The sequence below is a fragment of the Macaca thibetana genome, chromosome 14 (genome assembly GCF_024542745.1).
Source record: "Macaca thibetana thibetana isolate TM-01 chromosome 14, ASM2454274v1, whole genome shotgun sequence".
Lineage (NCBI taxonomy): Eukaryota > Metazoa > Chordata > Mammalia > Primates > Cercopithecidae > Macaca > Macaca thibetana.
The window spans coordinates 115,146,907-115,161,165 of record NC_065591.1 but is presented as its reverse complement, the minus strand read 5'-3'; the positions used below and the strand labels follow the sequence as shown (position 1 = coordinate 115,161,165).

Sequence of the window (14,259 nt, the reverse complement as noted above, 5' to 3'; positions counted from 1 at the left end):
GTGAGTTAGTTCTGAGCTGAGCCTGGGAGACTAATTTGAGCTCCGGAAACTTGTTTTCTCCAGGAGAAGGATCCCAGCAGCCAAGAAGAGAACAAAGACTTTCTTCAGAAGGGCGACGGTGAGTGAACACACACTAGAGCCAATTTCCGAGGTTTTGGGGGTGCGTGGGGTGGGCCGGTCACAGGGACCGCCAGAGGAAGCATACTTCTGACCACATTCTCTCTGTTCCTCATACTCTCCAAAGTGAGCTGATGCAAAACAACATCTCCATCCACCATCAAGAGCTTAGGGGGCTGCGAGTGGGCCAAGATGGGAACAACGGACCAGGGAAGAAATCGAGAGTTTTTCTGGGCAGAGGTTTAGATGGGAGAACCTTTGTAACATTTCCTGTGGTGGGAGGAGTGAGCGGTTAGAAAGGAGAAGTTAGAACAGAATTTATATCAATGTAAAGTCCCAAATACCAAACAAAAGGCAGAGTTCTCTCTAGTTAGCAAGCAGCTATGTCCTTGGGAAAAATATATTAGGGTATATGCGTCTCAGCACTACTCATCTCTTCCAGGAACGCCCCAAGCAGCAGAGATAATATAAAGTGAGTTAAGGAACTGTCAATCATAGAACTGGTAGAAGAACAGCCAAAGACATCACGCTCAGAAATGGACAGTATACTTCTGGAGATGTTTGGTGCATAGCACAGGGAAGGTGGCTGTGCTGGGGGACCTCTGTGGCCTCTTCTGATTTTGAGATTATGATTGCTGCAATCTAGAAAGCTTTGCACAGACAGTGGAGGGTACTCTAGGGACTGAGAGAACTGCCATCAGATCAGATCGTACCTGATTAAGCATCTTGACAAGGATGATTAGTCTTTGCTCCTTGGGAGTGCCATGTCTCCATATACATGGGTCTAAATCGATGAGCTGAACTGTTTTGATTAATAGGGGGCACAAAACTGAGAACTAGGGCAGAACTCACAAGACCTTATAATCTAAAGAAATAAGGACTAGAGAGGTTCCACTCTCTCAACCAGAACGAAATCCCCTTTGACACAGCACCCAGCTTTTGCTTGAACACTCCTATGAAAGGGAGAGATTACAGTAGTCCCCCCCTTACCTGCGGTTTGTTACCCACAGTCAAGTGTAGTCAGAAGATATTAAGTGGGGTGGTGGCTAATGCCTGTGATACCAACACTTTGCGGGCTGAAGCAGGCGGGTCACTTGACCTCAGTAGTTCAGAGCAGCTGGGGAAATGTGGCAAGACCTCGTCTCTACAAAAATATACAAAAATTAGCCAGGTATGGTGGCAGGTGCCTATAGTCCCGGATACTCAGGAGGCTAAGGTGGGAAAAATCACTTAAGCCCTAGAGGCAGAGGTTGGAGTAAGTTGAGATCATGCCACTGCACTTCAGCCTGTGTGACAGAGACCCTATCTCAAAAAAAAAAACAAAAATAAAAAGAAAAGAAAATATTAAATGGAAATAAACAGTTCATCAATTTCAAATTACGTGTCATCCTGAGAAGTGCGATGAAATCGCTCGCTGTCCCGCCTGGAATGTGAATCATTCCTTTGTTCAGCATAGCCACACTGTACACATGCCCCACCCGCTAGTCACTCAGCTCTCAGTTCTCAGATAGAAAATCCAAGTGAGTACAGCTCTATCACGGAAGAGCGCTTTCTTATCCTAAGCTGCAATCCTTCTCACTGACTTCTAACCCTCCGATTCTATTTCTTCAGCTTTCAGATATCCAAAAATCTCTTTTCCAAGCTACATTTCTTTCCTTCAACCAACTGGTTTTTTTCATTTTTTTGTTTGTTTGTTTGTTTGTTTTCCGCCAAGGCTGGAGTGCAGTGGCACAGTCTTGGCTCACTGCAACCTCCACCTCCTGGGTTCAAGTGATTCTCCTGCCTCAGCCTCTGGAGTAGCTGGGACTACAGGCGTGCACCATCATGCTCGGCTAATTTTTGTATTTTTAGCAGAGACGGGGCTTCCCCTTGTTGGCCAGGCTGGTCTCAGACTCCTGGCCTCAAGTGATCTGCCTGCCTCAGCCTCCCAAAATGCTGGGATTACAGGTGTGAGCCGCTGTGCAGGGCCACAACCAACTCATATTATAATGATATATTTATCATATAATCATTCTTTTCTGGACTCTAATGCATCAGTATCCACTTCCAAAGAACTGGAATAATCCATGAAATATGATCATACTAGTACAGATTACAGTGATGTCTTTTTTTTTTTCTTTTAATCCATGCACCCTGCTCCCATGAATGAATTAAAAACTTTCAAAGATCATTTGGTAGTTGTGTCATATTATTGGCTCATATTTGGCTGGAAAATAAAAATATTCTTTCTTTTTCACATGAAATCCTATCAAATTAGGCGCCCTGTGGCAAATCTACACTTGTGAAATAAATCTTTTCTAATATAAATATACAAGATAATATCATATTTCATAGACATTTCAAGACTTCATAGTGAGCCGGGCATGGTGGCTTACACTTGTAATCTCAGCACTTTGGGAGGCCGGAGCAGGTGAATTACTTGAGGCCAGGAGTTCAAGACCAGCCTGACCAACACGGTGAAGCCCCGTCTCTACTAAAATTATAAATTAGAGGGGTGTGGTGGCACATGCCTCTAACCCCAATTACTCTGGAGGCTGAGGTGGGAGAATCACTTGAACCCAGGAGGTGGAGGTTGCAGTGAGCTGAGATTGCACCACTGTACTCCAGCCTATGAGACAGAGCGAGACTCTAAGGAAAAAAAAAAAAATCACATTTCCATTAAAAAGAAAGCATCTCCTTGGTTTCCACCCATTGTTCTACTCAAAATAATAATAAATCTTGATTCCATCATACTTAGTGTCCTCTACCCCCTCTCAGCAGAGGGTCCACCATAAGTTGACACATGTGGTAAAAGCACCTTCTGCTTTTTCACCCAGCTCGTTGATAAAAACCATAAACAGAGCTAGACGAAAAGCAGAGCCTCCGCGGTAGGCCAGCTGAGACTTCCTTTTAGTTAACATCAATACCATCAGCTTTCTGTAGGCAAAGAAGTTTAACTTGCTACGGCAAATCCACCACTGTCTACCATTCACAGGCACCGCGTGAAGCAGGCGCGGGCTGGGCCTCACACTGAGTGCTTAGCTAGCTGTATCTCCCATCCTCAACCAAGCATTGAAGAGCCTCTATATTCTCATTGCATCGCAGACATCCCGCCTCATTTTTCATTAACCCTGCTGCCATCTGACGCCATCCGACACCTGACATCCTGGGCTATGCAACTTCCTCAGGCACAAAATGCCCTTCACCTCCTGATCCACATTGTACCCAACCTGTAGGGCATGACTCAAGTCCTAATTCCACTGTAAGGTTTTGTTTTTTGTTTTTTGTTTTTGTTTTTTTTAGATGGAGTCTCCCTCTGTCGCCCAGTCTGGAGTGCACGATCTTGGCTCACTGCAACCTCCGCCTCCCGGGTTCAAGTGATTCTGCTGCCTCAGCCTCGGAGTAGCTGGGATTACAGGCACATGCCACCGTGTCTGGCTAATTTTTGTAGTTTCAGTAGAGATGAGGCTTCACCATGTTGACCAGGCTGGTCTCGAACTCCTGACCTCAAGTGATCCACCCGCCTCGACCTCCCACAGTAATGGGATTAGGTGTAAGCCACCACGCCCGGCTCAGTATGAAGTCTTTTCAACCTATTTGCTTTGCCACATGTTGACTTCTTTTGCTGAACACAGAAAGCCTCCAGACCAGCCCCTTTGTGTTGCCCCTTTTCCTTTCTGGGGTGAAAGTTTCGTCTTGGTCTGAGGCTCTCCCATTCCTCTTCAGTTTTCCACATTTTTTTTTGCACAGAACAGAGGCACAATCTTCCTCAAACATTCCACCCCACCCCCTCTATTCTTTGCCCCCATCTCGCCCTCCAAGTTGGACCGTACCTTTCTTCCTGCGCTCGAGGACTCAGGAACCTGCTAGAATCATCATCGTGGCTGCTCTGCTGACTGCTCTGTTGGCTGCTGAGGAAAGACACAGGATATCAACCGTTAACTTCAGCTTCTTTCTCAACCCTGGGGGAGGTCACTTAGACTTCAACTAGACAAAGACATGGGCTTACAAAATTTTAAAGATACAAGTTCCCCCAAGTAAGTCTAGCATAGAGAATGCACAGTTAGACCATATGAGAAACGACACAAGGCTGGTAAAATCCCCGGCCATCACACCTGCAGACTGTCTTTTGCCAGCCAAAACAGAAGAGGCCCATCTCGCCCGGCTACCACGCTCTTCCCTGGCTATATATACCACAACCAGCAAATGCCTCCAGCATTCTCTCTGCCCACTCCTCTTCCTCTCTCTGATGGGATTATAATCCCATTCTCCTCAGCCCACCAGAGACTCTCAAACCACTGACGTGGACTGGGTAGGGTGTTGGGGGAAGGGTGTGAGAGGTGTGGAGGAGGGAGATTCCAGTAAGACAGAAGACTGGATGGGGCCAGGAGTCACCTACTCTGCTTCCCCAGTAAGGCAAAAGGCTGGATGGGGTCTGGGGTCACTTAGTCTGCTAATCTGCCTCCGGGGGAGGCTGAGGAGGATAAGAAATAGAAGAAGGAATAAAGGGTGGAACCCCACACCTTAAAGCACTGTAGGTGAGATAATTACACAGCTTTAGTTCAGGCAGAGTTCTTTTGGGAGGTCACATCTTATAGTAATATGGGAAATAATGACCTTTCCTTTTACTCCAGGGAGAGAAAAGCTTATCAGACACTCATGACACTAACTGCCCACATAGCTGATGAACAAATCATTTTCATTAATTATTATTAAATACTCCAGCCATCTGATCAGGAGTCCACAAACTAGAAACTCTAGGCTCAACCTAGAGCCACATGTTTTCGCTCAGCCCCGTGAGCTAAGGATGCTTTTTGTACTTTTTAGTGGTTGGAAGAAAAAAAATCCAAAAAAGAATATTTCATGACAGGTGAAAATGATGTGAAATTTAAATGTAGTGTCCAGAAATGAAGTTTTACGGGAACACAGTCACGCCTACATTTACATATTATCTTTATCTATTTTCCTGCTACCATGTCAGAGCTGAGTGGTGAAGGCAGAATTGAGTAACTAAGGCAGAGTTGTGGGCACTATAGGCCCACAAAGCCCACAGTGCTCACCATCTGGCCCTGTACAGAGAAAGTGGGCCAACCCCTGCTTTACATAGGTTCTATTAATAATAAATCCTTATTACCAGAAAGTTGGCCAACCTCTGCTTTACATAGGTTCTACTAATAATAAATCCCTATTACCATAAATGTCACTATAACCAAGGCTACCACATACCCATCATTTTCTCCTTGTTCTGGTGGATCATCTGCTGCACTAAGGTGCACTGGTCTCTACAGAGGATATTCCTTAGCCTAGATGCCCAGCAGAACGCAAACTGGACAATCTTGCAGAGCAAGTGCTTGCTCCAGTGTCTGTACACTCTCAGCCAAAGCACGAGTTCTGTGGTTACAGTTACCACATGCTCTTATGTTCCATTCTTCCAGCAAGAAGTAAATGACCTGAAAAGCAATTTACATCCAGCTTTCAAACACAGACACAAGAAACCATACACGTTACCACACACACCAGAAACCAGAACAGCGCCGTACACAAAGCCTCCAGCTGCTCGGCAGAACTCACTGTGTAGGGAATCCTTTGCTCTTTCCTTTCCATGCAGCACGTTTTTACGGCTTGTTCACGATGCAGTGGCTGCTCATCATTTTCACTTTGCCAGCTCGGATGGACTTGCCTATTACGAACTCCTCATAACCAAATTCTCTACAATGTTGTTAACTCATGAGATGTCTTACTTGGAACTGGCCTGTTATATGCATCAAGCATCCTCTTATATACAACCTGGGACAAGTGTCACTCCACAGTAGGCAGCACACAGATGACTGTAACTCAAATTCCAAAGCCCACACAGCTCCAGAGGCAGGGTCTACACAGCAGGAGAACACACCACTTACAACAGTCAACGGGGCTCAACCAAGCCAACCACAATCAGCATTGCAGCCTCTTCAAAGCAGAGGTCACACTTGACCCCGCTGAGCCAGGATGAGCTGGTTCTTCTTAGTCCCCCCATCCTCCCCCTGGCAATCAAAATTTTAAACCAATAAAGGGGGCTAGACTCAAGGCCATGTACCAGGATTTCAGAAAAATAATTCTAAGCTGATATTTGCAAGTTAAGCCACTAGATGGCACTGTTGACTTCCAAACCAGAACAACAACAAAGAAAACCAACCAGGAGCCTCAGGAACCAGAACCAGGGACCGCCTCCTTTCTGGCGCCCCACTCTGGCCTTCCTTCCCATAGCTTAGAAAACAGTTCAGATGGCAGAGAAGAAAGCAACAATGGGTCACCTTCAAACTGTGCACTGGTTTCAAATAAATATCAAACTACGTGCATCCAACAAGATTCATATCACGCTATGTGTACAAGAAGCATCATCAAGACAATGGTTAAGAGACTACAACACGGAACCCGGCGGGTTGGCTCATGCCTGTAATCCCAGCACTTGGGGAGGCTGAGACCGGATGATCGCTCAAACCCAGGAGTTCCTAATCAGCCTGGGCAACATGGTGAGACCGCCATCTCTATAAAAAAAAAAAATTAGCCAGGCATGATAGTGTACACCTGTAGTCCCAGCTACTTGGAAGACTGTGGTGGGAGGAAGGAAGGAAAAAGAAAAACAGAAAAGGCCAGGAGTTCCTAATCAGCCTGGGCAACACGGTGAGACCCCCATCTCTATAAAAAAAAATTAGCCAGGCATGATGGTGTACACCTGTAGTCCCAGCTACTTGGAAGACTGTGGTGAGAGGAAGAAAGGAAAAAGAAAGAAAAAGAGGACCGAGCGCGGTGGCTCACGCCTGTAATCCCAGCACTTTGGGAGGCCAAGGCGGGCGGATCACGAGGTCAGGAGATCGAGACCATCCTGGCTAACAGGGTGAAACCCCATCTCTACTAAAAATACAAAAAATTAGCTGGGCACGGTGGTGGGCACCTGTAGTCCCAGCTACTTGGGAGGCTGAGGCAGGAGAATGGTGTGAACCTGGGAGGCAGAGCTTGCAGTGAGCTGAGATCACGCCACTGTACTCCAGCCCGGGAGACAGAGCGAGACTCCGTCTCAAAAAAAAAAAAAAAAAGAGAAAAAGAGAAGAGGCCAGGAGTTCCTAATCAGCCTGGGCAACATGGTGAGACCCCATCTCTAAAAAAAAAAAATTAGCCAGGCATGATGGTGTACACCTGTAGTCCCAGTTACTTGGAAGACTGTGGTGGGAGGAAGGAAGGAAAAAGAAAGAAAAAGAGAAGAGGCCGGGTGTGGTGGCTCACGCCTGTAATCCCAGAACTTTGGGAGGCTGAGGCAGGTGGATCACCTGAGGTCAGGAGTTCGAGACCAGCCTGGCCAACACGGTGAAACCTCGCCTCTACTAAAAAAAAAAAAAAAAAAAAAAAAATTAGCCAGGCTTGGTGGCAAGCACCTGTAATCCCAGCTACTTGGGAGACTGAGGCAGGAGAATCACTTGAACCAGAGAGGCAGAGGTTGCAGTGAGCCGAGATTGTGCCTGGGCGATGCAGTGAGACTCCGTCTCAAAAAAAAAAAAAAAAAGAGAAGAGAAGGGAAGGGAAAGGGAAGGAAAGAGAAGGGGAAAGGGAAAGGGAAAAGGAAAGGGAAGGAAAGAGAAAGGGAAAGGATAGGAAGGGAGAAGGAAGGGAAGGAAGGGAAGGGAGGGGAGGGAGAGGAAAGGAAGGGAGACGGGAGGGAGGGGAAGGGGAGGCCACTAACAGATGAAACTGTCTTTTGGAAACCGTGAAAAAGAAACTCTAAACTAGGATTTGGAATGACTTTGCCTTGGCATCGATGACTGAAAGATGCCTTAACTCTGCAAAGAAGGGAATTTGTATAAGCAACTGTTTGCCATTCACTCAAGACAGCTAGTCCAGTGACAATTCCATTTACCGCTTACAATTTCAATTTCCATTTCCATTTACCATTTACCACTCTCATGTACCCAGCACTGTGCGAGGGGAGGGGAGGGGAGGAAAGGGGAGAGGAAGGAAGGGAGAGCGGAGGGAGAGGGGAGGGGGAGAAGGAGGGGGGGGGAGAGGAGGAGATGGGAGTCAAAGAAGAGGGAAAGAAAAAGAGAAAGAAAGAGAAAGAAGGAGGAAAGAAAAAGAAATGTGAAGTATGGAAAAGAGCATCTGTCACATTTTAACTGCTATATAAATGCTAGGTGCTATTATTCTATATGCAAGGCATCATTTTGTGGGTTATAGGAAAAGAAAGACATGAATCAAACAAAGATCCTGCTCTCAAAGTGCTTAGAATCTGGAAAGTAAGATTCAACATAAATAACTATATTTAAAAGCACAAAAATGATAACTCTCAATAGTATGTATTAAGTGCTATGGGAACACAGAATGCAGAAATGTCATCTCCTTCTGGGACCAGTAAGAGAATTCTGTCTTAACAACAACAAGGTTTTTGTGCTGACACTGGATAGACTGAAGATATGCAGAAATGAGAAGAAAAGGCATTCCAGTTCAATTCCATTTACCACTCTCATGTACCCAGCACTGTGCTAGGAGACAGTGCTGTAAAGATGATCAGGACAAGGTCTCTTCAGCAAGGAGCTCCCCGTCTTAAGACATACAAATATTCACTGTGGACTGTAATGCAACAACAGCAGAAAAATGAATAAGGTGTAGCTGGCAGACACCTCTGTTGCAAAGCTGCAGGGAACACATCAGAGAAGTGAATATTGAGCTGGAGGGACTCTAGATAAATCCATGGTGGCAACAGGCATAGGGTACATACTGGATCTGTCCTCCTTCAGTACCCTCGGCAGAGGCCTGGTCCTCTCTTGTCCCATTATTGCAGCTTGTTTTTCAACAGTCTTAAAGAAGTTAAATGGGCCGGGTGCAGTGGCTCACGCCTGTAATCCCCATACTTTGGGAGGCCAAGGCGGGTGAATCACCTGAGGTAAGGAGTTTGAGACCAGCCTGGGCCGGGCGCGGTGGCTCAAGCCTGTAATCCCAGCACTTTGGGAGGCCGAGACGGGCGGATCACAAGGTCAGGAGATCGAGACCATCCTGGCTGACACGGTGAAACCCCGTCTCTACTAAAAAATACAAAAAACTAGCCGGGTGAGGTGGCGGGCGCCTGTAATCCCAGCTACTCGGGAGGCTGAGGCAGGAGAATGGCGTGAACCCGGGAGGCGGAGCTTGCAGTGAGCTGAGATCCGGCCACTGCACTCCAGCCTGGGCGGCAGAGCGAGACTCCGTCTCAAAAAAAAAAAAAAAAAAAAAGAGACAGCCTGGCCAACATGTTGAAACCCTGTCTCTACTGAAAATACAAAAATCAGCCAGGTGTGATGGTGCACGCCTATAATCCCAGCTACTTGGGAAGCTGAGGCAGGAGAATTACTTGAACCTGAGAGATGGAGGTTGCAGTGAGCCAAAATTGTGCCACTGCCCTCCAGCCTAGATGACAGAGTGAGACTCCATCTCAAAAAAAAAAAAAAAAGAAGTTAAATGGATGCATTGATGCATTGACGCCAACCACTTCTCCACTCAATCCCATGAAATAATATTGTTGAGCAGAATTTCCAGAGATTCAGACACTGCCTCACCGTCTCACACACACCCTTTCAATTCTTCTCTTCTATGAGCCTTTTCCAATGATACAGGCCACCTGGACTCCAGGCAACTCACGCTCCTCCCTAAATAAATCTACCAATCTTCTGAAACCATGAATAAAGCAACCTCCATGCAGGGTGTTGATAAAGGAGTGCAGAATGCTACAAGGTCAAAAAGCACATCCCCCTCCACTCCAGATGAGTCAAAGCCTTAGTGGGACAAGCATCCAGTCTGGGTCCACTCTGGGATCCAGGAGGTTGAAAAGAACTTGGAGGAAGTCCAGCAGAGGGCACTCACAGATGAAATGACCGGTCTGTTGGAAACCCTGAAAAAGAAACTCTAAACTAGGATTTGGAATGTCTTCGCCTGGGCACCGGATGACTGAAAGATGGCTTAACACTGCAAGGAAGGGAATTTGTATAAGCAACTGTTTGCCATTCGCTCAAGACAGCTAGATATGGAACTAGGATGACTTAAATCCTCCTGCTGTACATTCAAGCCTCAGATAAAATTCATTGTATAAATTAAATTTTGGAACAGTAGACCATGTTCCTAAATAAGGTGGGAAGCTCTTGGTAAAATCTGGGATATTCCTGAAGGAAACCAGCTGAAGCAGAATCCTGGTTTTGTTTAAGATCAGCATGCTAGTGCAGGAGCTTATCCTGGAAGGCCACGTTAATACTAGCAGCACTGGGAAGGACTGGGAAAAATCCATAGGCATCTGAGCCAAAGCACGTTCCACAAGGCAGAAATTCACTAGGTCGTGACCAGGAAGCTCTGCAATGCAGGCTGGGCAAATTCTCATGATTCCAGTGATCTCCCTTCCTCCCTCCCTGTACCCAGGACACGTGCAGAAAGTACAGACTAAACCCACAAACCACCAGGAAGCCGTCCTTCTGCCCTCTGAAAGGCACGGCTTTACTGCTAGAAAGACGGAATATGGCAACCTCTACTGAGGAGGTGCTTCCTAGGGAGAAACAGCTCTTTCTCTTCCAGGCAATACTACAAAAGTCATAGCCTCCTATGCCCAGAAGGGGTTCTGAGAGATTCAGGTGGTCCCAAGTAGTCATGGGGGTGTGTAGGCTGTAATGCAGTATTTCCAGAGCCTGATGGAAACCACATTTACCCACACCAAGGCTGCATAGACTAATGTACTGCATTTCTTTACTTCTGGTTGCAACTGAGGCAGTCTTTCCTATTAGTATCAATTATCTCGTGCTAATTAGAAGCTGCAAAAGGCTCTGAGTGGCAGTTATAGATGTCTTTGTTAATAAAAATGGGGAAATACCGTATTTTAAGCAGTGATACAGTAGAAATAGTACCAAGGCTGACAAACCTGGGTTTGCCCTCCGGCTTTGTTTCTTTTTTGTTTTTCTGGACTGAGGTCCTTGGGACATAGGCTTTGTTTCTTATTAGCCTTCTAACCTTGGCCAAGTCACTTATCCTCCCTTAGCCTATTTCCCGAAAAATGGAGACTTATTGTGATTAATCACAACTTAGTCCTCTATTTATAGAACTGCACAGAGGATTAAGTTGTGAATAATCCAGTCACAGTATCTGAGTTCAGGATATGGCGTCAGAGAGACGCACATTCTAGTCCTGACTCCGCCACTTAGCAGAGGGGGAGATTGAGAAAATTATTTCACTTTTCTAAGAGTCAGATGTGGGTAATAATGCATGCCTTAAACGACTGCGGTTCTGTTGGATTCAAGATTGCCGTTACTTAAAAATAAATAAATAAAAGTTAAAAAAAAGAAAACATTGCAGTGGGGATTAGAAATGGTAGAAATCATCTGTAGAACATGTTTAGGGCAGTATCAGGCCCTTGGTGAGTGTATCATAAATGGTGGATGTCTATTACACTGAGTATTCAGTTAGTGTGTCAGAATATTTTGAAATAGCCAGTGCATGGGAGAAAGATAACAGAAGAGGCCCTTAGCCTGAAAAGTAGGGCCTCAACACCACAGACAGAAAAGAGAGCTGGGTTTTCATGCTAAATTATTTCTACATGTAAAATGACTCTGGCATTTACTGTTTCAGCTTAAGTAGGAAAGGTGTATGGGGGAAGAGAAGGCAGGTAGCAAAGATGGAGAGAATAAAAGAGAAGAGTTTCTGTGTGCCACTGGCAAGCAGGTATGGAAAAGTCTAATAATAGAAAATAAGTAAACAAATGTGACTAGGGTACTGCCAATTCCTTACACAACGTCCCTCAATATCCTCAAACACCACTTAGAAGTACCAGGTGAATATTGAGAATGTGTCTACCAAGTTAGAAGGTTAACGCTTAATGGCTCCCATGGGGACCTGCAGCAGTGGGTAGAATCCCTGGTCAAAGATTCAGGGATTCAAAATCCAGCTAAATATCTTCCTAGCTCATTACAACTCATGAATACTTCTCTATTTAATGGTTATTGGGACCGGGTGAGGTGGCTCACATCTGTAATCCCAGCATTTTGGGAGGTTGAGGCAGGAGGATCCCTTGAGCCTGGGAGTTTTGAGACCAGCCTGGGCAATACAGTGAGACTTCATCTCTACAAAAAATAAATTAAAACAAAAATTAGCAGGGTGCGGTAGTGTGTGCCTGTAGTCCTAGCTATAGGAGTTAAGAAGAAATTGTCCAGGCATGGTGGTTCACGCCTATAATCCCAGCACTTTGGGAGGCTGAGGCGGGCGGATCACCTGAGGTCAGGAGTTCAAGACCAGTATGGCCAACATGGTGAAACCCTGTCTCTACTACAAATACAAAAATTAGCCAGGCGTGGTGGCCGGCGCCTGTAATCCCAGCTACTCGGGAGGCTGAGGCAGGAGAATTGCTTGAACCCAGGAGGCAGAAGTTGCAGTGAGCCGAGATCCCACCATTGCACTCCAGCCTGGGGGACAAGAGCGAGACTTCATCTCAAAAAAGAAAAAAAGAAATTATTTAGGCAGATAGTGACGGTAAGGAAGTCCTCCGTAAGATTTTTCTATTAATGAAAAGCATCCCCAAAATCATTTTCTTTTCTAACAAACAGCAGCCTGTAAAATCGAGCTGCAGACATAGACAAGCAAGCTGGAAGCTTCCATGGGTGAATGCCAGCAGCTATGCCAACAGGAAAAGGCTACCTGGGACTAGGCATGTTCAAAAGGGTGGCTCCATCTTCCTTTCTCTTTGCCAGCCACATGTATGGTAAGGAGCAGACAACATGGTGCCAGCCCAGTGGAAAGCCCATCTGCATAGTAAGATTAGGGTGGAGTGGCCAGCCTTCTCCCGGGGCTATGTAAACGTCACACCTGGTCCAACCAATCTGTGAGCCCTGTATAAATCAGACACCACCTCCTCAAGCCTGTCTATAAAAATCTGGTACACTCCACCAGGCCAGGCCTAATTCCTATTTGGGCGCCCCTCTCTTTCGCAAGGGTGATTTGTTCTCCTTTCTCTTTCTTTTGCCTATTAAACCTTCACTCCTAAACTCACTCTTCATGTGTGTCTGTGTCCTTAATTTTCTTGGCATGAGATGACGAACCTCGGGTATTACCCCAGACCACAACGCTGCTTCACTGGGGAGGCCAAGGTGGGAGGATCACTTGAGCCGAAGAGATCAAGGTTACAGTGAACTATTATCACACCACTGCTCTCCAGCCAAGACAGGGTGAAACCATGTCACTAAAAAAATAAAACAGTTCACCTCTGAACATGCCCATGTCTGTGTTTAACAAAAGAAAAGGCTCTCCCTCCAGTTTTTTTTCTTTTTTCTTTTTTTTTTTGAGACAGTCTTGCTCTGTTGCCCAGGCTGGAGTGCAGTGGGCACGATCTTGGCTCACTGCAACCTCTGCCCCCCAAGTTCAAGTTCCCACCTTAGCCTCCTGAGTAGCTGGGATTACAGGCCTGTGCCACCACACCGGGCTAATTTTTGTATTTTTAGCAAAGACAGGGTTTTGCCATGTTGGCCAGGCTTTTCTCAAACTCCTGGCCTCAGGTGATCTGCCTGCCTTGGCCTCCCAAAGTGCTGGGATTTTAGGCATAAGCCACCACACCCAGCCTTAGTTGTCCTCTCTTGATGGTCATTTTATTGCAAGAATATACATACTACCTGGTAATTGCTGAACTTCCATTAAAACAATATTATAATAAATTCAGGAGCTTTACTATACAGATTCCTTGGCCCCTCTCCAAATGTGTGAAGTCAGAGTCTGAACCTGTCCAGGAATGTTTTTTTTTTCAAAAGCTTAAAAATGATTCTGGGGGGCAACCAGGATTTGAGGTTCACTGGATGTTATATTCAAAGCCCCCACTTCTTCACCACTGCTTTATGAATTAATCTGTTACAATATGCACCCATGCCTACCTCTCCTTGGTTTTATCAACCTCTGTTACACCAAGACCAATGACGATAGTTAAATCTTAATCTTTGACCAGCCAGACAGGTCTGACATTGATGATTATTCTCATTCTTGAAACGCACACTTCTTGCCTTCTCTGGCATTACTCTCTCCTGCTTCGTGTGTTTTGTCCTACTTTCACTTCTTTTTCTGGGGAAGTTTCTTGGGCTCTTCATCTACTTGATCCTAAAATGTTTCCCAGGACTCATTCAGACACTCATTGAAAATTACCAA

At 45.8% G+C, this 14,259-nt stretch overlaps 1 protein-coding gene across 5 annotated transcripts in view; it reads right to left on the bottom strand.

Moving 5' to 3' along the window:
- Positions 1-14,259, bottom strand: part of GRAMD1B (GRAM domain containing 1B) — a 274,826-nt gene that overhangs the window by 147,322 nt on the left and 113,245 nt on the right. For 4 of the 5 annotated variants that reach the window (XM_050755575.1, XM_050755572.1, XM_050755571.1 and 1 more), the window contains exon 2: positions 3,930-4,007. In XM_050755575.1, the coding sequence (XP_050611532.1) occupies positions 3,930-4,007 (78 nt within the window). The remainder of the gene's footprint in view (positions 1-3,929; positions 4,008-14,259) is intronic. The other variant, XM_050755574.1, reaches the window with a different exon arrangement.